General features: G+C 34.0%; 3 protein-coding genes across 3 annotated transcripts; 1 reads left to right on the forward strand and 2 right to left on the reverse strand.

Annotated features, from left to right (window-relative positions):
• Positions 1-327: 327 nt before the first annotated feature.
• LOC104741266 (zinc finger protein CONSTANS-LIKE 16) lies at positions 328-2392 on the forward strand. Its single transcript, XM_087483448.1, has 2 exons — positions 328-1819; positions 1916-2392. The coding sequence occupies exons 1-2, from the start codon at positions 821-823 to the stop codon at positions 2174-2176; spliced, it is 1260 nt and encodes a 419-aa protein (XP_087339574.1). The 5' UTR covers positions 328-820; the 3' UTR covers positions 2177-2392.
• Positions 2393-13413: 11021 nt separating this feature from the next.
• On the reverse strand, positions 13414-14237 carry LOC104741267 (CLAVATA3/ESR (CLE)-related protein 43). The gene has a single exon (XM_010462080.3). The coding sequence runs from the start codon at positions 13977-13979 to the stop codon at positions 13686-13688; it is 294 nt and encodes a 97-aa protein (XP_010460382.2). The 5' UTR covers positions 13980-14237; the 3' UTR covers positions 13414-13685.
• A 4698-nt stretch (positions 14238-18935) lies between these two features.
• LOC104741268 (uncharacterized) lies at positions 18936-19810 on the reverse strand. The gene has a single exon (XM_010462081.3). The coding sequence runs from the start codon at positions 19604-19606 to the stop codon at positions 19262-19264; it is 345 nt and encodes a 114-aa protein (XP_010460383.1). The 5' UTR covers positions 19607-19810; the 3' UTR covers positions 18936-19261.
• Positions 19811-21221: the final 1411 nt, after the last annotated feature.

A 21221-nucleotide genomic window follows, 5' to 3' on the forward strand; every position in this document is an offset into this window, starting at 1 on the left:
CACATAAATTAGCTTGAAAACATTCAGAAAATTACATGTCTTCATGTAAAATAGTAAGCAAAAATTAGACGAAAACATTCAGAAAATTACATGTCTTCATGTAAAATAGTAAGCAAAAATTAGTGTTTAATTTTGTCACCAAATTAAATGGGCTTAAGGATTAGTGCATGGTTCATATGATGCCGAGCTAAATTAGTATTAATTTATTAAAAGCATAGGGAATACTATATACATGCAGTCTTTATAGAAAAAATGGTAGACGAGAAAGAAAGAAAAAAAAAAAAAAAAAAAAAGACAAAACAGAAACCTTTGCTACCCAAAAAGAAAGAAATAACAAAATCCACAAAAAAAAAAAAAAAAAAAAAAAAGATAAAAAAAAAAGGCGAATAGAGAAAAATAAATAACGAGGGATTGGGCAAGGAAAGCGACAAGATGGACCACACTAGAAATCCACTGGATAAAGAATCTGACCAATTAAAACACTATTACGAGGATCATCTTCTGAACTCAACCAATCACATATCAGATAAGGCCTCAACGTGGGGTCTTAACTGAAGACATAAACACCCAAAAAGTGCATCAAATAATTTTTATAACTTCAAAAATCCACTGACACAAAAGAGTACGCACTTCTTCCGGGACATCCTCTTCAATCTCAAACACTCACTGCCCAAATCCTTCTAGGACGACGACACACACACACAAAAAAATCTTACTTGTAACGCAGAGCAATAATAGATATCAGTTATTGAAACTGTTCTGTCGAAATCAAAGCTCTCGTGCTCTTGTCGTTGATGTTGGTTTTACAGTTTGTAAGAAGATGAAAAGTTTGGCGAATGCTGTTGGAGCGAAGACGGCGAGGGCTTGCGATAGCTGCGTGAAGAGACGTGCACGATGGTATTGCGCGGCCGACGATGCTTTTCTTTGTCAATCTTGCGACAGTTTGGTCCACTCAGCAAACCCTCTCGCTCGCCGGCACGAGAGGGTCCGTTTGAAGACGGCCAGCCCGGCGGCCGTGAAGCATAGCAACCACTCATCATCAGCTTCTCCTCCACACGAAGCAGCCACTTGGCATCACGGGTTCACTCGTAAAGCTCGGAGGCCACGTGGCTCAGGTAAGAAGAACAATTTGTCGATTTTTCATGACTTGGTTCCGGAGATTAGTGTTGAGGATCAGACCGACAGCTATGAGCTAGAAGAGCAGCTGATCTGTCAAGTGCCGGTTCTCGATCCTTTGGTGGCTGAACAATTCTTGAACGACGTCGTTGCGCCGAAGATCGAGTTTCCTATGATCAGTGTGATGATCGATGAGGACGAAGACAACGCTGAGAGTTGTCTTAATGGTTTTTTCCCGACGGACATGGAGCTTGAGGAGTTCGCTGCTGACGTGGAGACTCTGCTCGGTCGCGGGTTAGACACTGAGTCTTACGCCATGGAGGACCTAGGGTTTTCTAATACAGAGATGTTTAAAGTCGAAAAAGACGTGATTGAAGAAGAAGAAGTAGAAGAAAAGAAAGCCATAAACATGGAAATATTCGATGATGATGATCGGAAAGACGTGGATGGAACGGTACCGTTTGAGCTAAGTTTTGATTACGAGTCGTCACACAAGACATCCGAAGAAGAGGTAATGAAGAATGTTGAAAGTAGTGGTGAATGCGTTGTCAAGGTGAAGGAGGAAGAAGAGAAGAATGTTCTGATGCTGAGACTAAACTACGACTCGGTTATATCTACTTGGGGAGGCCAAGGTCCACCGTGGACTTCGGGAGAGCCACCGAAACTAGACATAGACATTAGCAGTTGGCCACCTGTTTCCATGGTATGTTATACATATATATAGTCATTAGTCTTTAGGATTCCATTTCTTTCCTCTCATGATAGTGAGTTTTATTTAATTTTGAATTGTGTGTTTTAGAGAGAATTTGCGGGAGATCAAAGTCATCAGAAGCAGTACGTTGGTGGATGTTTACCATCAAGTGGGTTAGGAGATGGAGGTAGAGAAGCTAGGGTTTCGAGGTACAGAGAGAAGAGGAGGACAAGGTTGTTTTCTAAGAAGATAAGGTACGAGGTACGTAAACTGAATGCGGAGAAAAGACCACGCATGAAAGGAAGATTCGTTAAGAGAGCCGCACTCACTGCTGCTGCTGCAAATTCACCATTAGGTGTTAACTACTGAATAGTGAATGTACTCAAGTTATATCTCACTTTACAAATTTTAGTGAGTTTTTTTCTTCTGCAACGACAGAAGTTAATTTGGCACTTAATTGTGCTTCGCGGCTTGGTTTATGTACATAGAAGTGACCAATAATGTGACTTTTCTTGTATTATAAATATAGCACTGATGTATATATTTGGTAATAAGAATGTGCAAAGGCATTTTGATTGTTGAAAATACTCTAGTTAAACATGCTTATGACCTCTCAAACCCGATTTGAACGAACATAACTTCTCAAACCAAAACTAACCGATAACTCTTCTCAAACCGTTATTCTTATATAGAAGAACAAAGCGAATGAAGAGTAAGCCGGTAACATGTTTAATTAAGGTCTATATACCAAACTAAACCAAACAAACTATAGACCAAGACTCATATATTTTAAATTCAAATATATCACTATTAAAATATTTACTTATAGTTTGGTTACCCAAAATTAAGCTGAAGCCAAAAAAAAGTTTGTGGACCGATTATATTTGAGTCTAATTTGTATAAACCACACGGAAACGAAACTAAGGATAAAATCTAATTATTGATCATCCTTAAGAACTTTAAAATAATAATAGTTAAACAGACTTAAAAAAAAAAAAAAAATTTGGAGCGTCTATTATAGTCTTAAAAGAATCAGAACTGGGATTTCATAATAAAATGTGGCTTGACAGCCAATTATAATAAGCACAATAAACAAGTTAACCGTGAATCGTCGTCCTTGCCAACTGATGTAGCATTTTTTCTGTATAGTCCAAATTCCTTTTTAATTTCTAGCTAAGATGAAAAATGGCTACTAACTACCACACAAGCGTATATTGTATTTGGATTAAATATCTATCGGCGTTAATATCGTCATATCATTATCAACGACCCGTTAATAATTTATATCTGTGGTACATAAGATATGTTAATTTTGGTGGTGCTAAATTTTTTGGTAAGTTGGATAATTTCAAACAAGTTTTGTTTGGAAGTGCTATATAATATGATTATCTAAAGCTACTACGTAGAACAGGTAAATAAAGTATAGGTATACATTAAATAGAGTTGTGAGAAATCTTTTTGTCTTTGTCGTCGTAAGTGATACAAAAGTCCAATTCATAGAAAGGGCGCAGGACACAACTAAAAGATGTAGAAGTCACATCGTAGGATGTTGTTGTGTAGCATGAGAGTTGGGTCCGCACGAAGGAGCCTAGAGAGAGACTGAGAGACATTGGCCTCATAAGTTATATCACATTCAACTTTCGATTTGCCGCTTCTTCTATTACAGTTACCGGATTAGATCAAATGAACGATCAAATATATGTACGTACTTAAGTATTAATTTTTTGGGTCAACCTGTACGTACTTTAGTTATAAAAGTATTATATTGACGAATATAATATTTAAAAGAAATTATCATACTTATGGTTTTCTCCTTTACCTTTTTTTTTTCCCCCAAATATATTACATTGCGTTTACAAAGCCACCTAGTAAAATTTGGAAAGACATCTTAAGATTAAAGAAGTGTCTTCCTAATTGACAAGAACAAGAACGAACCCTACTTGTTGTTTCCACTTCCCACTTGGGAAAAATGATAGAACCGAGATAGAAAAATAAGATATTCATTTTTATTGGCATCATCAGAAGAGAGAAATTAAAAATTTGAATTATTTATGTCAGTATGTTTTGAAAACTAAAAACGGTTAAAGCTACTTTTTTATGGCTTTACCTGTTCCTTCCCATATTTTTTATGGCTTTACCTTTACCTGTTCCTTCCCATATTTTATGGCTCAACGTTTGGTTTGATGGTTTTGTTTTATTCATATGTACAAACAGAAAGAGAGTTTGGATAACTTTAGGAAAACTGAAAGTAGTAATTTTTGTTAGAAAATTGGAAGATTGTTAAATAATTGAAGACATAATTAAGAATATGCTTTCGAAAATTCAACAGACCATATAAAAAAAAAAAAAAAAAAAAACTGTGTAATAATAATTGAACCATGTCTTATTTGGACCAAATCAATAGATAGATTTATTAAAAAGATTGAAAGGGCAGTTGGACCCACCAAATTAAAATGAAATTTTGGAATTTTGTAATAATTTAATTCATATTAGGAAAAGGGTTGGCTCGTGGGAGGCCTTTTGGGCTGAACAATGAAATGACATGTTGTTTGTGGTCCTCTCCTCGCTTCTAAAAACTCTTTCAATATTCAATTTTTTTGAAAAAATGAGTAAATCCCAAAACGTCAGTGACCGTCATTTTGATTAAACCCCGTTTGGCATCCCCATCTCCTATGATTTTTGTGGAAACCTTTCCAAAATATCTTATACTATTGGAGATGTCATCCTATGGATATTATTATGCGTTTACAAATGAAAGAAATATAGGAAAATTTTAATGCAGTTCGAATATATAGTACCAGAAACTTATACGTATATATAGATCATCTGATATTTTCCACTCAGCCTGGGGCATTACGATTTGGTATCATATCACAACCCCGTTTTGGTATCTTACGAGGGCCTAACAAAAAAAAAAAAGTTCACACAAAAATTCTTGGACCAGTGAATAAAATGAGGTATTGAAGCAAATTTGAGTTTAGGGTTTTCGACGGGGCTCATAAATAAATTAAAGCCCAACTACCTAGTCAACTGACTCATTTCGGCCCTCTTCTTCGCCTTGTGATGTTTGTTTATGTGAAATCATAGCCAGTTTATATATCACTTACGCAATCATTGCGCGGGGTTTAAGTGTTAGAACAGCTTTAACAAATAATTTTAAATGCTGGTAATTTTTTAACTTTCAAATTATCTCGTCTTTTGAGCTGCTTATATTGTATACTCCAACTCCAAATGATGTTGTCGTAAGTTTAAAACAAAAGAAAATGAATATAAGAGTGTTATTGGTAATCTTAACCAGTTGAGCTCAAATATTTTTTTGGAAGAGTACTAGACCTGGTGTCGAATTCAAAGTTCTTACGCCCCAAAATATTCTTAAGGAATTTATTCGTTACAAAATCAACCTTTAAGGATAGAATTCCAACATTGATAGTTTAGTTAGTCAACCTAGAATCATTATTTTAAAGAAGAGAATGTCTTAACTTTTTAAAAACGATCGTAAAGAAAAATAATACTTAAATCCTTTTTGACAAACTTTTGTTTCTTTCAAATATGTACCAACGAATTTTCTTTCAGCTTTAATAATTGAAATTTTTGTATTTCATACTTTAAGCTGGCTGTTTTGTTGTTTTGTTTTCAACTCTACATCCTCAGTAACATATTCTTCAAATATTTAACCAAATAAAAGCATATTCTTCCAATATACATTTTTCGGCATAAAAAAACTTAGAAACATCAATATAAACAAAAATTAAACTGTTAATATAGTATACTCACGTTGATTAATTCCAAATAAATACTGTGTTAAAAAAAAAAATCCAAATAAATACTAACCTACATTCATTTCCATATGTCAACTAGTGCAATTTTTCAATAATAATTTTCTTAAGAGCTATTTTTTATAATTACATACACTTTACCAAACCAACAGAAGAAAATGTGGAGATAGTTTTTTCGCAATTTTATCCAAATTTATCTTGAACACGCTACTTCGACAAGCCTCTCCCAATTATTGAAGGAAAAATATGAACACTTACACTATTTTACTTTTCTGACGCACAAAATTTAGATTGGGTTAATATATAATTCGTGTGATTGTTAGCTAAATTCGTATCTTTTTGTAGTTAGTAAGATGTAAAAGTTCTTGTGCTTTTAATTTTATCAATAAAATTTGTTAATCTTCTTTTCTTTTCGTATTTAATATTACATTTTTTTTGTCAACTATTTAAGAATACAGTTTAAAAAAACAGAGATTGATTTAAATCACTTATCTTGCTCAACAAGGAAAGAAGGCTGTGATCGGAGACCACCACGAGAGAAGCCGACGGAGGCACAGTACGAGGCGGCGGATATGTAACGAATCTCCCTCCACCAGTAACACCGCCACCTCCGCCTCCACCACCAAGTGAAGTCATCATTATCATCACCACCACGACGGCTACTTCTTCGTATTCTTCCTCAGCTGGTTGTTACCGGGAGAAACAATTGAATAGAGATAGAGAAGAACGGAGCCTGGCGGAGATCGAGGAAGTGCGATGGCGGTGAATGTATTGATTCGCCTTTCGGATTGAGAGAGAAAAGAGAGAGGATCGCGAACGAAAGAAGGAAGAAAGTGAAAAAAAAAAAAATTATATTTACTCATCAACGTATCAAAACACGCCATGTAACGTTGTTTATGCGTTGCTTAAGTTCCTTCCTGCAGAAACGTTTCTCCGTTTTTGTGGACCCAATATTAGGATTTTTATTTTTTTTTGGGATAAAAGAAAGAGCAATTGGGAGAGAAACTTCCAGTGGCCATACTCTAAGGTTGTTGCAGTGAGTTACACCCTGATTCAATTAAAAAAATGATATAAGAAAACTTCACTTATGTTTTAATCACTTAATTGCACATGAAAACGTTAGTGAGAATAAAACTTACATTTACAACCGAGATCTCAATGCTTCTATGTCAAAAGAAAAGGATGATATTAGCAAATTTAAAGTTTTGTATTCGTAACAGAAATAGTTTAAGAGATTAAAACTGATTTTCCAATGGACTTTTCTAAAGAAAATCAGTTATTTAGAAAGACAAAAACTAAACAGCAAAGATAAAACAAAGTAAAAGTAGTTTGGATAAATAAATTAAAAAATACATTTTGTTGCACGATCCCACTCTTATTGCCATGATTACAATTGAGCTGCAAAAAAAAACAATTAAGAAATGTATATTAGTGATGCAGATTATGAAAAAATCTATCATTTTTTAGCAAATAAGAATTGGGGAGAAAAAAATAGCAAAGTAAGAATGAAGTTATTTGGTATATTCACGTTCATAGATTATTTATAGTGTTATTGGTGATGATAAAATTAGATGTGATATCAAATCAAGTAAATATTGTTGAGCAAACAAAAAGATCTTTGAAAATATGATAATTATTATGAAAAAATTTAAAAGATTTAATATTTACATAAGGAAGATAAAATTAAATAGTCGTGTGTGTTTTAGTTAGTTTCTATTTGCTATATTTTAGGATTTTGTTCAACATTATTATATACCAAATCTAAGTTTTTGATTAAAAGTTTTTCCATTATAAGAAATCAAAATCTTGAGAGAATAATATGGTTTATGTAAAAGATAAAATCAGTTAGTAAATATTAATATATAATATTAAAAATATCGACATTGAATGTGTAAGATATTATTATTTCCATTTTGAAATCTAAAATATTCAAATCTTTTAATTTAAAAGGAAAAGAAAAATTGACGGCATAAATAATTTAGGAAATAATTGAATTTTTCATATTTTAGGTATATTATTAGTATAATCGAATTTGATTTTCCATATTTTACTTATTGATTTTTTGCAAATATGTAGGGATCAATTTTGTAAATAAAAATTTAAATAAACAAAACTAAAAGGGTAGAACCCAAAATTGTAATCATTTGTTACTCAAATTCGGCTGTGTCATTTAAATTTAAGAGATCATACGGTCTCTAAAGATCTGTTAAAATAGGTTTGTAGATTTTTATGGGATTAAAAATTAGTGTGTAGAGTTGTTTTTGGAAAAATAAAAATGTATAGATGTTGTCAAGATATTTATGACAATAAACGTATCAAATTAAGTCGATTTAAATAGTTCCATTAATTGAGTTTCTACGAAATGTTATTTTAGGAAAATCGTTAAGGGCTAATGTTGTAAATCAAAGATATTAAATAAGCAAAACTTAATGGGCATAAACCAAAATGTATTTCAAAAATGTTAATATAGATATATTGAACTAAAACCAAAACAAAAAACAAAACAATTAAACCGATCAGACCCTAACCAACTTGATTCTCTAAGTAAATTAACAAGATTACCAGACCCTCTAAAAAAACCAACTCGAGCTGGTTGTTGGGTCGGTTTGGTTATACTTGTTTGGTTACAAAAATCTTAAAACAATTTTTAAAATATATATTCGTTTATAAAAATTCAAATCACATCATATGCTGAAAAAAATCTAAAATTTTATTAACTATATGTATTAAATAGTAATTCAAATAATTAAATATAAGATTAAATAAAAGTGAAAGGAGAATTATATTTTAATCTAACATATTGCTTTAAATAAGGTAGATAGATTTTAAGAAATTTGAAATTAATATTATTAAATAATTTAAATGATTGTGTTTGGTTGTAATGATTGTAGAGAATTTAGTTGGGACTTGTTTAGATACAAAGATAAAAAAAGATGGCACAAAAAATGTACTCCAAAAATGTTAAGATGAATCAACAAACTATATCTATCTACGAAGATAGTAGAAAGTCACTATATATATATGGAAACAACAGATCTACATTACCGGAGGATTTCTCTCCATGATTCGAGCCAATCCAGAGCAGCCACCGAGACAAAAGACTGAGTCGAAAAATGGAAAAAACACACAAGAAGAGTCGTATCCTTCTTAAATAAAATATCTAGGGTATTAGGGTTTGAAGGTTTGGTATCGGGCCCAGAGGCGGCGCAGAGATTTGGGCGACAAGCCCAAAAAAAAAGAATTTTAGCTACTATAACAATTTAAAGGGCCTCAAGCCCAAACTTTTACTAAAATTGTAATTTAAAAATAAGAATAATAATAAATTGACCTAAATAACCAATAAATAATATATTAAGCGCTTGAAGGGTTAAATTCTCAAGAGCTCTCTACTCTCCACAAATAAATCTGAAATGCTCCTTTTTTTTTTGGTAAGGGAGAGGAGGTAAACTACCTCCTATACTTTATTAAGAAACGAAAAAGCAATTACAACCGAACATTACGAGCAAACGAGGTCCTGTTCATGTCCTCCAAAAACAGCAAATGGACCGCGTCCGACCATTCTTCTAACAAGTGAAAACAAAGTGGCAAAGTGAACGCATAGTTAGCTAAACCATCAGCAAGACGATTAGCCTCTCTATACACATGAGTAACCCGGACTAACCAGTCTTTTGTAATAAAGCCATGACACAACCATACCAGGAAAGCTAGAGGGTGAGACTCGTTCACCCCGACTCGAAAAAGACTCACCACCCGCTCAGATTCAACCTCCAACACCACACGCCTCCATCCACGCTCCCAAGCTACCACTAAACCACAATAGACGCCCCACAATTCCGCCAAAGAAGCAGAGCATACCCCAATATTCAAAGTGAAACCGCCCAGCCATTGGCCACTCCCATCCCGGATAACACCCCCGCCATAGCCCGACCTGGGTTACCCCGGGACGCTCCATCCGTGTTCACCGTTACCCACCCGTCCGCCGGTTTACTCCACACAATAAGTCTCTCAACGTGACCCCCCCGTATTCGACTCACCATTCACACTCAAGTGTGCTTGAGCAACCTCCGGTGCTACTTTCTTTATAAAACCGAGTCGATCCTGACATAACCCTCTCTCTCCAAACACATCACAACATCTCCACTTCCAGCCCCACCATACGGCCATTCCAAAAACAGTCGGCCAGATCTCTCCTCCCGATCTCCCTCTATCCGACAAGTTGACGAACAGCCACTCCAAAAGGGATTTCGCAAAAAATTCATGCCTCTCCCGTATCAGCACCAGCCGATGCCACAAACCAGCCATTGCCGGAAAATCCCTCAAGACATGTAAAATCGACTCTATGGCCCCATTGCACATTGTGCACATGTCCGATTCTCCCATGTGCCTTCTGAAACGTTCCATATTCGTAAGGATCACTTGGTTCCCGACGAGCTAGAGGAATACACGAACCCGTTCCGGAACCATAGCCTTCCAGATTCTATCAAAAAATAGAGCCATACACTGTGTCGCCTCCCTCCTTTCGCGAGTCAACATGTACGCAGATCCCACAGTAAACCGCTCGTTTGCTGTTCCTGTCCAGGACATCGTATCCTCTAGCCCCAGTACCCCTTTCAGCACCACCGCGTACAGCGCCAACCGAATATTCTCCGGCAAGAACTCACCAATACGAACCATATCCCAACCAACTCCCTTAATCCAATACTCCTCAGCCTTCCTTTGTTTTACATCCTCCGAAAGATTACCGACAACCCAGTCAGCCGATGGAGTCTCCAACAACCATCGATCCGTCCAAAAACGTATGTTCCTCCCGTCCCCAGGAACCCATCCCAAACCTCTTACGACGACTTCTCTTAAACCAACCCCCACACTCCGCCATGTTGACGACCATGTCCCTTTCGGCTTTAACCAGCTACTATCGTGAATATCCCCAATCTTATACTTACAGCGCAACACTCGAGCCCATAAGCTATCCTTATCCTTCAACACCCGCCACCCTACTTTTGCGAGCAACGGCCTGTTCATATCTTTCGCCCTCCAGAGACCTAAACCTCCTTCCTGCTTTGGTCTACAAACCCAATCCCATGATATCAAGTGGATACGCTTCCGCTCTGGCGTACTCCCCCAAATAAATGAGCGAGAGACTCTATCAAGCCGTTCCAACGTAGACGCCGGCAATAAAATAGTGCTCATGGTATGCACTGGTATCAACGACAGCACCGCTCTCGTAAGTGTTATCCTCCCAGCCAAACTCAGAGTCCGACTCCGCCATCCAGCCAATCGTGATGAAACCCGCTCAATGACTTCTCCGAAAGTCTTCTTATTTATCCTCTTATGTAAGATCGGCATGCCAAGATATTTGCCTAGCTCTCTTGTAGCACCTATCCCACTCTCCGCCGTGATCGAGATCTCCATATCCCGGCTCACATTCGACGACAAGAAGATTTTAGATTTCTCTAGGCTTACTTTCTGTCCGGAGGCCAAACAAAAACTGTCCAAAACTCGCCTGATAACGCGCACCTGAGCCACTGATGCTTCCGCTAGCAAGATGATGTCATCTACAAAGCATACATGAGAGACCTTCGGACCCCCGCGTGAGAGTGTAATCGGTTTCCACTCCTTTCTTGCGACTGCTCCATCGATAAGGTGGCAAAGACGCTCAATACACAACACAAACAGATAGGGCGACAAAGGGTTGCCTTGTCGCAACCCTCTCTCTGGCATAAATGGGGTTGTTATCTCACCATTCCACAATAAACACATGGACGGGTCCTTCACACATTCCATTATCCTCCGTCGCCAACCCTCTTCCAGCCCCGATCGTAAGCTTTCTCAAGGTCTAATTTCAACAGCATCCAACCCTTTCTCCCTTTTTTCCTCCTCATGGAGTGAACCGCTTCTTGCACAATCACGATATTATCAATACTCAAGCGACCCGATATGAAACTTGCTTGTGCTGGTCCAATCAACATATGAATCACACTCTTCAGCCTAATCACCATCATCTTAGTAATGACTTTAAACAAAACGTTACACAAACTCACTGGGCGGAACTGTGTTATCCTCTCCGGATTCGTCACCTTGGCCAACAACACAATCAACGCATCATTCGTTGCCGGCGGCAAAACCTCTGTCTCAAAAAAGTCTAATACAAACTTTTTCACTGAACTACCCACTTCCTCTCAACAATGCTGATAAAAAATGGGCTGAAAACCATCAGGCCCTGGTGCTTTAAACCTGCCCATACTCCTCACCGCCACACTTACCTCTTCCTCTGTAAACGCTTTAGCTAAACCCACTTTTTCGTCGCGAGTCAGTCTCGGGAATCCCGCAGTAGGCAACACTGGTCGATCAACACTTAGACCCTCCAACGAATAAAGCCGCTTAAAATAATCCAGCGCCAAAATCTCCAGTTGGCCTTTATCTGAAACCCATCTATCCTCTGCATCACGCAACATCTCCACTCGGTTTCTTCTCCAAATTTGTATAAATTCAAATCAGTTTCTTCTTTCTGATTGAATTTTGAATTTTTGTTCTCAAAATCGTGTAACTAAGAATCGATTGGTCTATATTGCAGGATTTATGAGAGAATCGATTGGTTTATAGGTTTGTACAAAAACTCTGAGCAAACTTGGAGACTACATTTGTTTAGATGCAGTATAATTGATCAAAAGAAGAGTAGTCACTGAATCCAATTGATTTTAAAGAAACAAAGCTAATATATTGGAGATTCAACGATATATCTGTTAACTCTAGACAACTATGTATAACTTGATATAACTATATTGATTTTGTAACTTAGAAGTTTCAGAAACTAAAAGGTACAACTTCGTAAAACTTGGTATAACTTTGTAAAACTTGGTACAACTTCGCATCTCAGTTGTACCAGTTGTCATGGTTCATTGTTTATCATGTTTGTAATATGTTTTTATTACTAACAACTATTACTGATTCGATGTTCAATACTGGACTCTCATCGAAGACTTTCCTTTTTCTGGCAAATTTTTAACGTTGATGAGATACAAACTTTGAGCGTGTTCACGTTAATTTAAGTGGGTCCTTCGTCACAACCTTTGATATTATTTTTCAACCCTTATATTTTTCAAATGAATGCCTTCGTCTTCTCTTTTTCTCTTGTAGAGGTCTTGGATATTCAATTATTAATTCTCCTATTCTCTATTTTGAATTTTGTGATGGCAAGCTTAATGCCGTCAGCTCAACTTACTACTATTTAGTGGTAAACATAATGGATAATTTGCTGATACAGAAACTTACGCCTGCATCTTTAAATTTCACTTTTTTTTTTAGTCTTCATAGAACCACAACTGAAAAACATAAATTTGTGAAAAAAGAGTCCCAAAGAATTTACCTAAATCTGATATATGAGAAATCAGCAGAGCATATACACACACACTTCTTCAATAACTATTTCCATATATATGAAAGAAAGTGTCACTTATTAGTGGTGTAGATACCAAAGATCATTTACTTTTACTTCATCATTTTTTCTTCTGTTTTTAATTCCGATTAAATATATATATATATATTAGATTACTGCCCACAAAACTCAATCGTACATGTTATGAAACAAAATAAATGGATCAGGAAGAAGATTAATTTATTAATAAAGATATACTATTAAAAATGTTATGCATCTAGCTAGCATGGATGTTGAAGAAAAAACAAAGATATTGATTGTAGCTAAAGTGGGAGTGAATGATGACTTAATTTTTCTCTACTTGAAACACTGTCAAGTTTGATCAAATTAATAGAAAACACGAATATGAATGAAACAGATAATCGAAGTGTGAAGGTGCGTATAACTGATCATAATACCGTAATAATTTCCATAAATATTTATTTCTCATCAAGTGTATACATAAATCAATGCAATAACCGATTACAAAAAAAAAAAAAAAACGTTCCGGAGTTTATTACATTTACCGTATGCACATTCCTTTGAATCCAATGCCAAGAAAAAAACAAAATGCTCTCGTTTCTTACCAGAATATCTAGATAGCAGCTTTACGAGTAATACATACTAACAAAATGAGGCAAGAGTCCAAAAGAATATAGAAAAAACTAAAGAAGGCACGACGAACTAACTAGTTGTGAAGGCGGTCAGGTGAACTAGGGATCCTTCTATTGGAATCTTCAAAGGAAGGATTTGTGTTGTTTACACCAAAAGATTTTCCCTTGAAATACCTCTGGTAGAGTCGTTGATGAACATCGTCGTCTTCCTTCTTGTTCTTGGACGAGAGCAGGGCTTCTCTGTCTTTTCCGAGTTGGTCTTCCGATAGTTCCGGAACTTGTCGTCCTTCCCGGAAAAGCCAGATCTGGAACAAAGATATGAGTAAGAGAGCGACGGAGAAAGTCAACAGAATATCTCGACAACCCATACAGAAACGGAGATGAAGAAAGAGAGAATGTTTCGATGAGGGAAAAAAAAAACGAACGTGAGAGATTTTTTTGTTTTCTTGATATGACAAGAACGGTCAGAGATTGTTATATTCAGACATGAGATGAGACAACTCCAAATCTTTCTCTCTTTCTAACTAGTCCCTCTCTATGTTTTAATGTGGTGGAGCAGGCGCAGCCCGGAGGGAAGATGACGGGCGTGCTGTGTCATTGACTCATTTGTAATTTGAGTGAGTCTCTGTATCTGTCGTTTTCTATGTCACTGCTTTGTTCTTTTTTTGTTCACATATATATATCTCTTTCTCTAACTATAATTGAAATAGCTGTTATGTATAAATATACAACGAAGTACCTATATAATGTGTTGTAATTTACAAGGAAGAGTTTATATACAATTTTTCTTTTGGCAGTACGTATATCACATTTGCTCAATTATGGCTTTGAATGGAAGAACAGAAAAATAGCAGTTCACCATTTCATGTAGTTCTTCTATCACTAAGTTACCATTCAAGATTTTTTTTTTTTTTTTTTAAATTATTGCAGTTCATCTGTGTGCAGTTCAATTTTTTTTGTCTTTTTGTGGTAAATGGAGGAAAAATACATGCAGATCTGATCTACAGCTTTTTTGATGCTGTTCACTTTTGATCTGCACTTGAACAACCAAATATTTGATCTACTTTTATTCTGCTTGATCTGCTTGAACTACATGATCTGTTCTGCATGATATGCCTTCTCCATTCAAAACCTATGTTTTAGATTTACTGATTTGGGTTTCTTGTCACATGCATGTTCCTTAGATATTCTCTGTTTATTCCTCGGTTAGCTGGTCCAAAAATTTTAAATTATGATTCATTGTTATAGAAACAATGAAGTGGTCCAACAAGAAATGTATGCAAAAAAAAAAAGAAGATAATCATGAGTTGCATTCCCAAGATAGGTGCCATTTTCGTAGCGTTGGGAATTGAATGGATGCAATTTATTAGGCAGACTATTGATTTTTTAAGCTACCCGATGGAGATGTAAAGAAGAAAATGTATACAACAAAAATGGAAACATAGTAGCTATAGAAAGCAAAACGAAGAAGCTTGCTTAACCTACGTTTAAGTGTGTCGGTGATCAAATTTGAAGAAGACATAACGATCGATGGAGGCGAACTAGCAATGTTGATATTATAATCACGCAAAATGTTTTCTGTAAGGTAAAATGATATATTTACAACAGAATAAACAAATTATGTTGTCTAAATGAAACAAATTAGTATATGTTAAAGTGTAGTACAACAAATGATATATACATTTCTTGACAAACAGGGATATCTTATATATATATAATATATGAGAAGGTTTTTTCTAACTTTTTTACTCATATTGCAACATTTGACATTCTCTTTTAGTTACATCTGTCATTTTTTATTTTCATTTTATTCTTTTAAAACAAATTTATATAATTCTCAATTCCAAATAATCATATTTCTCTTTTTAATGTTGGTACAATTGACATATATTTTTAAATCCACTTTTATCTCTTAAGTTCTTTTATCAAGCAAAATCAGATTTTTTTATAATAAAATCTCATATTATATATATGATACAAAATATAATATTCTATAATATTTACTAATAAATAACTGATATTTGATACATCTATTTTACACATTTTTCTTACATTTTATTTAATTTGTCTTTCATCCTTTAAAGTAAAAAAACACACGCTATATTATATATGAGAAGGTTTTTTCTAACTTTTACTCACATTGCGACATTTGACATTCTCTTTTAGTGACATCTGTCATTTTTTATTTTCATTTTATTCTTTTAAAACAAATTTATATAATTCTTAATTCCAAATAATCATATTTCTCTTTTTAATGTTGGTACAATTGACATATATTTTTAAATCCACTTTTATATCTTAAGTTCTTTTGTCAAACAAAATCAGATTATTTTATAATAAAATCTCATATTATATATATGATACAAAATATAATAATCTATAATATTTACTAATAAATAACTGATATTTGATACATCTACTTTACACATTTTTCTTACATTTTATTTAATTTGTCTTTCATCCTTTAAAGTAAAAAAACACACGCTATTTTATAATAAAGAAAATATCATAATAAAAACCATATCTTGGATGAGAAATGAAATAGTTTAAATATATGATTATGATTAAGCTTTTATATAATTTTATAAACCTTAATTTTTACACATCATATAATATTTTCTTTCAGTAATTGAGTAGGCAATAAAGTTAGTCAGCTCCACACTTCCACTAAAATCCAATCTTATATAATATGAGAAGGTTTTTATAACTTTTACTCACATTGCAACATTTGGCATTTTCTTTTAGTGACACCTGTCATCTTTTATTTTTATTTTATTCTTTTAAAACAAATTTATATCATTCCCAATTCCAAATAATCATATTTCTCTTTTTAATGTAGGTACAATTGACATATATTTTTAAAACCACTTTTATATCTTAAGTTCTTTTGTCAAACAAAATCAGATTATTTTATAATAAAATCTCATATTATATATATGATACAAAATATAATATTCTATAACATTTACTAATAAATAATTGATACATGATACATCTACTTTACACATTTTTCTTACATTTTATTTAATTTATCTTTCATCCTTTAAAGTGAAAAAACACACTATTTTATAATAAAAGAAAATATCATAATAAAAACCATATCTTGGATGAGAATGAAATAGTTTAAATACATGATTATGATTAAGTTTTTATATAATTTTATAAACCTTAATTTTTACACGTTTTAGAATCATATAATATTTTTTTTTCATTAATTGAGTAGGCAATAAAGTTAGTCAGTTACTACTAGTATGTTATAAATGGGGATGTTTTCATCCCATAAGGCATTATGAACCCGAGCGGTGATGCAGATAGGCTGTAAGAACCCTACCGCTCCCAAAATGTACAGATCTCCCAGCATGCCTCTTACATGCAGAAAACACCTAAGCATTGAAAAAACGTCTTTACATTTAAGATTTTGGGGAACTTGAACGCCCTCAATATCCAAAAAAAATCCAATTATCATCAGGAGGATCCTGAAAACATTTGGAAACGTATGAAGGATTAAGGATCTATAGGATTACGAAAATCAAAGAAGATATAGCCCTAATCTCAACATCACCAAAAGTCTCTATGCCTAATCTGATAAAACATCAACAAAGATGTATAGATAGATAAAAATGAACCAAAATGAACGATTAATGATCTATATAGAATTACGAAAATCATAAAGTCATCATCAACAAAGATCTATAGATAGAAGAAAATGAACCAAATTACCTCGTTCACCTCGTTCTCCATGAAATTTCGAGCTGCCACCGCGATAGTCTCACCAAAAAGAACCGATAAGAGAGCATAACAACAACTAAAAATATATAGTAAAAAAAAATTGCATTCCCCTGTAACTCTATAAAGATTTTAGAATTTGAGTTTTTGGATTTTGAATTTTGAAAAAATATTAACAATAACTGGAATTAAAAAAGAGATTTTCATTTTTTAGATTATGGCCATTTAATGGTTTTCACGTAGATTTATTTTCTTGTTTTTAGTTTTTAGATTTTGCAAAAGAAAATTTAAAAAAAAAAATTAAAAATTACCGTTTGAAGAAAGTGAAAAAACACAAATATTTGGTTTTTGGATTCTTAGTGAAAATTGGTAAAAAAAACCTGATAATCTATTTTTACAAAAATCTTGATTGGGTAAATTACTAGTATATATATACGTATATGTTTTGGGTAAGGAGTCAATTGGTCACATGGGTATGTCTAAAAAGAAGAATAATGATAGAAAAAAAGCAAATGTAAAATTGATTTGAAGAGAGATCGAATATCAAATTCGGGTTGTCTATATAACAATTTGGGCTAGCTGATAGCAATAATTTGATTCAGTAAGCAGTCCCGTCTTCGCAGATCCATGAGACCTATTTCTTGGGTAAAATCTCTTCCCCAAAATGAACATAGAGATGATCCAATCTCTCACATTATAGTAGCATCTACGATAGATCAGTGAAACTATATACTTAACAGAAATAGAAATATTAAATTACTAAAAATGTGGTAATCCAGAGATTTAAATATATAAGAGTTTGGTGGTTGAAATAGTTTCTACTTTTCTATCACTGTTGTGAGGATAGTTATACAAAAAACGAGAGCGTGAGGACTATTTGATGCATGCTACGTATTCTATATAAGTATGTTCGATTCATTTTGAGTTTGATTAATAATCGAGAAAGCAGTAAAAAACAAAAAACCAGAATTTTGTCTTCTCTTCAACTTCTTTCGCCATTTTCTTCTTGTCATTGTCTCAAATTTATTGTTCTCCCTTTGATCCCAGACATTATTTTATTTGTTCAGTTTTAAATCTTTTGACTTCCATATCAGTTTAGAAACTTACTTACCTCTATGTTTATCTTAAAACTACACTTTAGGAATTACATGACGACTAAGCATATGGAAAAGCACAGAGTAAGATTAGGGCTAAGTAAACATGTTTTTTTGTTTTTTTTTGTAAAAGGGATAACATTGGGTATTTATTCTGTTTAATCCTAGAATCGAACCAAGGAATTATAAGAGACCTCTACAAAATAACTAAACATGTTACCAGAGATGTTTGAGTAACGTAAGCACAAATGCAATTAAAGTCGTCATATCGATTTCAATGCCTACAAGCCACACCACTTCTAGATTTTTCTCCTCCATGTGGCTTTTTTTCCCAAATGTATTTTTTAGATTTATGGAAAAATTTAAAACTATTTATTGTTTTTGTTGGTTAATGTTTACGTACCCTATAGTGTGGTATGATATGCATGGATCGGAGTCTAGTTTAGTAGAACGGTGTGGCTGCTTCTAAGAACCAACTTAACCAGGATTCATGTCGGGCAAAGATAGGATCCGAAAAATGAAAATCAATATAGAAAAAGGATCCAAATTCATAAACAGACTTAGTTCGGTTTACTGAACCGGAGTAAACCAAAAACTTATACTAAACCAAGAGAAAAGCCAAAACCTGAAAACCAAGTTGACCCTTTTTAGAAGAAATAAGTCCTCAAATTAGGTAATACTTTTCTTTTGACAAAAAAAAAGTTTATGATCTAAAGACTAGAAAGATTAAAACGAAACCACACCAAATCAAAACAAGTAATTTTGATTACAATATGGTTCATACTAAAACCGAAAAAGATCCCATAACCGAACCGATTGGAAAAAAACGTTCAATCTTGTCTTATGTTATCTAACGGAGGAAGCTGAGTGGAAGAAGTGTTCAAATTCCAAAGATCATCGTCCCACAAAACATCATTATACAAAACTTCATAATTTTTCTCAACGAACTCAACGTCCCAACATGAAGGCAACCAAACGGTGCTCCAAGTCATCAGCTCATCGACCACACCATCTCCCGCCTTGAGCCTCATCCCCCACAATTCCTCCTCCTCCTTCACCGCCGCAGCCGCAGCCACCGTTGCTGCTGCAGCCAATGCATCTACCACCACCACCTCCATCTTTATCTCTTCCTTCTCCTCCTCCTCGGGTTTTTGTCTCTTCCTCTCCCTCTTCATATAGAAATATATATGATTAATGTATGTTTGAGTGAAAGGAGAGAAGGAGACGCTATTTAAAGGAGGGATCGGAAGAGAGGAAATGAGTTTTTGTAGAGAATGTGTATGTATGGAGACATAGGTTTAGGACATGGAAGAGAGAGAGAGAGGATACAGTTGCTTAATCACACACCATCTGTCTGTTCATTCGGCCCTACGTGTCCTCCATTACTTTTTGATACAAATATCTTTGAGGAGAGAGTGGTTCACCAGAATAATTATATAAACTCGAGTTTTTTCTTTTTAATGTGTTGAAATAATCAAAATGCCGCCCAGCAGAATTGAAACATCCTGCACGTACTTTTTTTTTTTTTTTTTCCTTCTGTTGTTTCTGTAAAAGAAGAAAAAAAAAAAGATTCGTTATAGTACTTTAGAAAGTGGGGAATGATATTAGAAAATAGTGGAGATCCCACCTGGACAAGGAAGTAGACCTAACGTACATGAGAAAGAGACAAAATTGAGCAAAAAAAAAAAAATGTAAATTTTTGGAAAGGACGAGTTGAGATTGTGTGTCTCCGAAGGGGCAAGTCGTAAGTGGACCTTTTTCTCACACAGTCACACGCACACGGTCCATGACGATCGATGTGAATATATCATCACTATTTTCTTTTTTTCTTTTTCTTTTTTTTTTCTTGTTTGAATACATAAATTTTTCCACTTAAGTACGTTTTATATCCTATGGCCAGTGAAGAAATAAGAAGGCTTTCGTAATGCAGCAAGTTTGACTTGGGTCAATAATAAAAACTGTATATGAACTCATTGAAATTAAGGTCTTAATGGTAGTTGTTGTTTTTAGGATGGTTTTTGGTTTTTTGTTTTTCAAAATCCATTTAATTATGTGATCAAAATCTATACTATAAAAGATAGCCAACTCTCTCCATTTGAGTGACACGTATGCAGTGGAGAGATTGCCATCTGTCTATCTTCATTAGAAGCAAACAAACTTAAAGTTAAAGAATATGAAATATCTTTCATGTCTTTTATTCTTTTTTTTTATCACAAACAGTTTTAACATTTACATAAGAAATTTAGAGAGACTTAAAACATGTCCAAAGAAAATAGATGCATCACCAAAAGACAAAAAAGCATCGAGAGTGAATCAAAGCGCCACTTCTTCCTCTTGGCGTAAACCATGAATGTATGGAAATATGATTTAGGCGTTACAATTTTGTCAATAGTTGAAGAGTTGCACCAGTGATAGAGATATTTGTTAATATTTTAGAAAAATTCATGAAAGTTTGTCCCTACAGAAATAAAATTTTCTATATAAAGAAGATTGGTGTTTTTTTCACTATCAAATGGAAGATAGTTGAATAAAACCGTAGAATGTTGGTTTAAAAAAATACAGAGACAAAGAGGGAGATAGTTGAATATATTCATGAATGTTGGTTTTCATATTCTAATATTTAGAAGTTGTCAAAAATTAACTGAATGAAATTCTTATTAAAAACTAATTAAATTATAGAGTTAATTATATTCAAGAAATTGAAGAGCTGACATGAAAGGAAGATGTCTATCTTAATTATATATATTAAATAGTTAGCCAAGCTGCAATTCTTGATAAAATAAAATGTTA

This window comes from Camelina sativa, chromosome 14 (genome assembly GCF_030686135.1).
Source record: "Camelina sativa cultivar CO46 ecotype springtype chromosome 14, ASM3068613v1".
NCBI lineage: Eukaryota > Viridiplantae > Streptophyta > Magnoliopsida > Brassicales > Brassicaceae > Camelina > Camelina sativa.

Coding starts and splice junctions, on each gene's coding strand:
- LOC104741267 (XM_010462080.3), bottom strand. CDS start 13,979: ATGGGTTGTCGAGATATTCTGTTGACTTTCTCCGTCGCTCTCTTACTC.
- LOC104741268 (XM_010462081.3), bottom strand. CDS start 19,606: ATGAAGAGGGAGAGGAAGAGACAAAAACCCGAGGAGGAGGAGAAGGAA.
- LOC104741266 (XM_087483448.1), top strand. CDS start 821: ATGAAAAGTTTGGCGAATGCTGTTGGAGCGAAGACGGCGAGGGCTTGC. Junction 1,820..1,915: donor GTTGGCCACCTGTTTCCATG/GTATGTTATACA, acceptor TGTGTGTTTTAG/AGAGAATTTGCGGGAGATCA.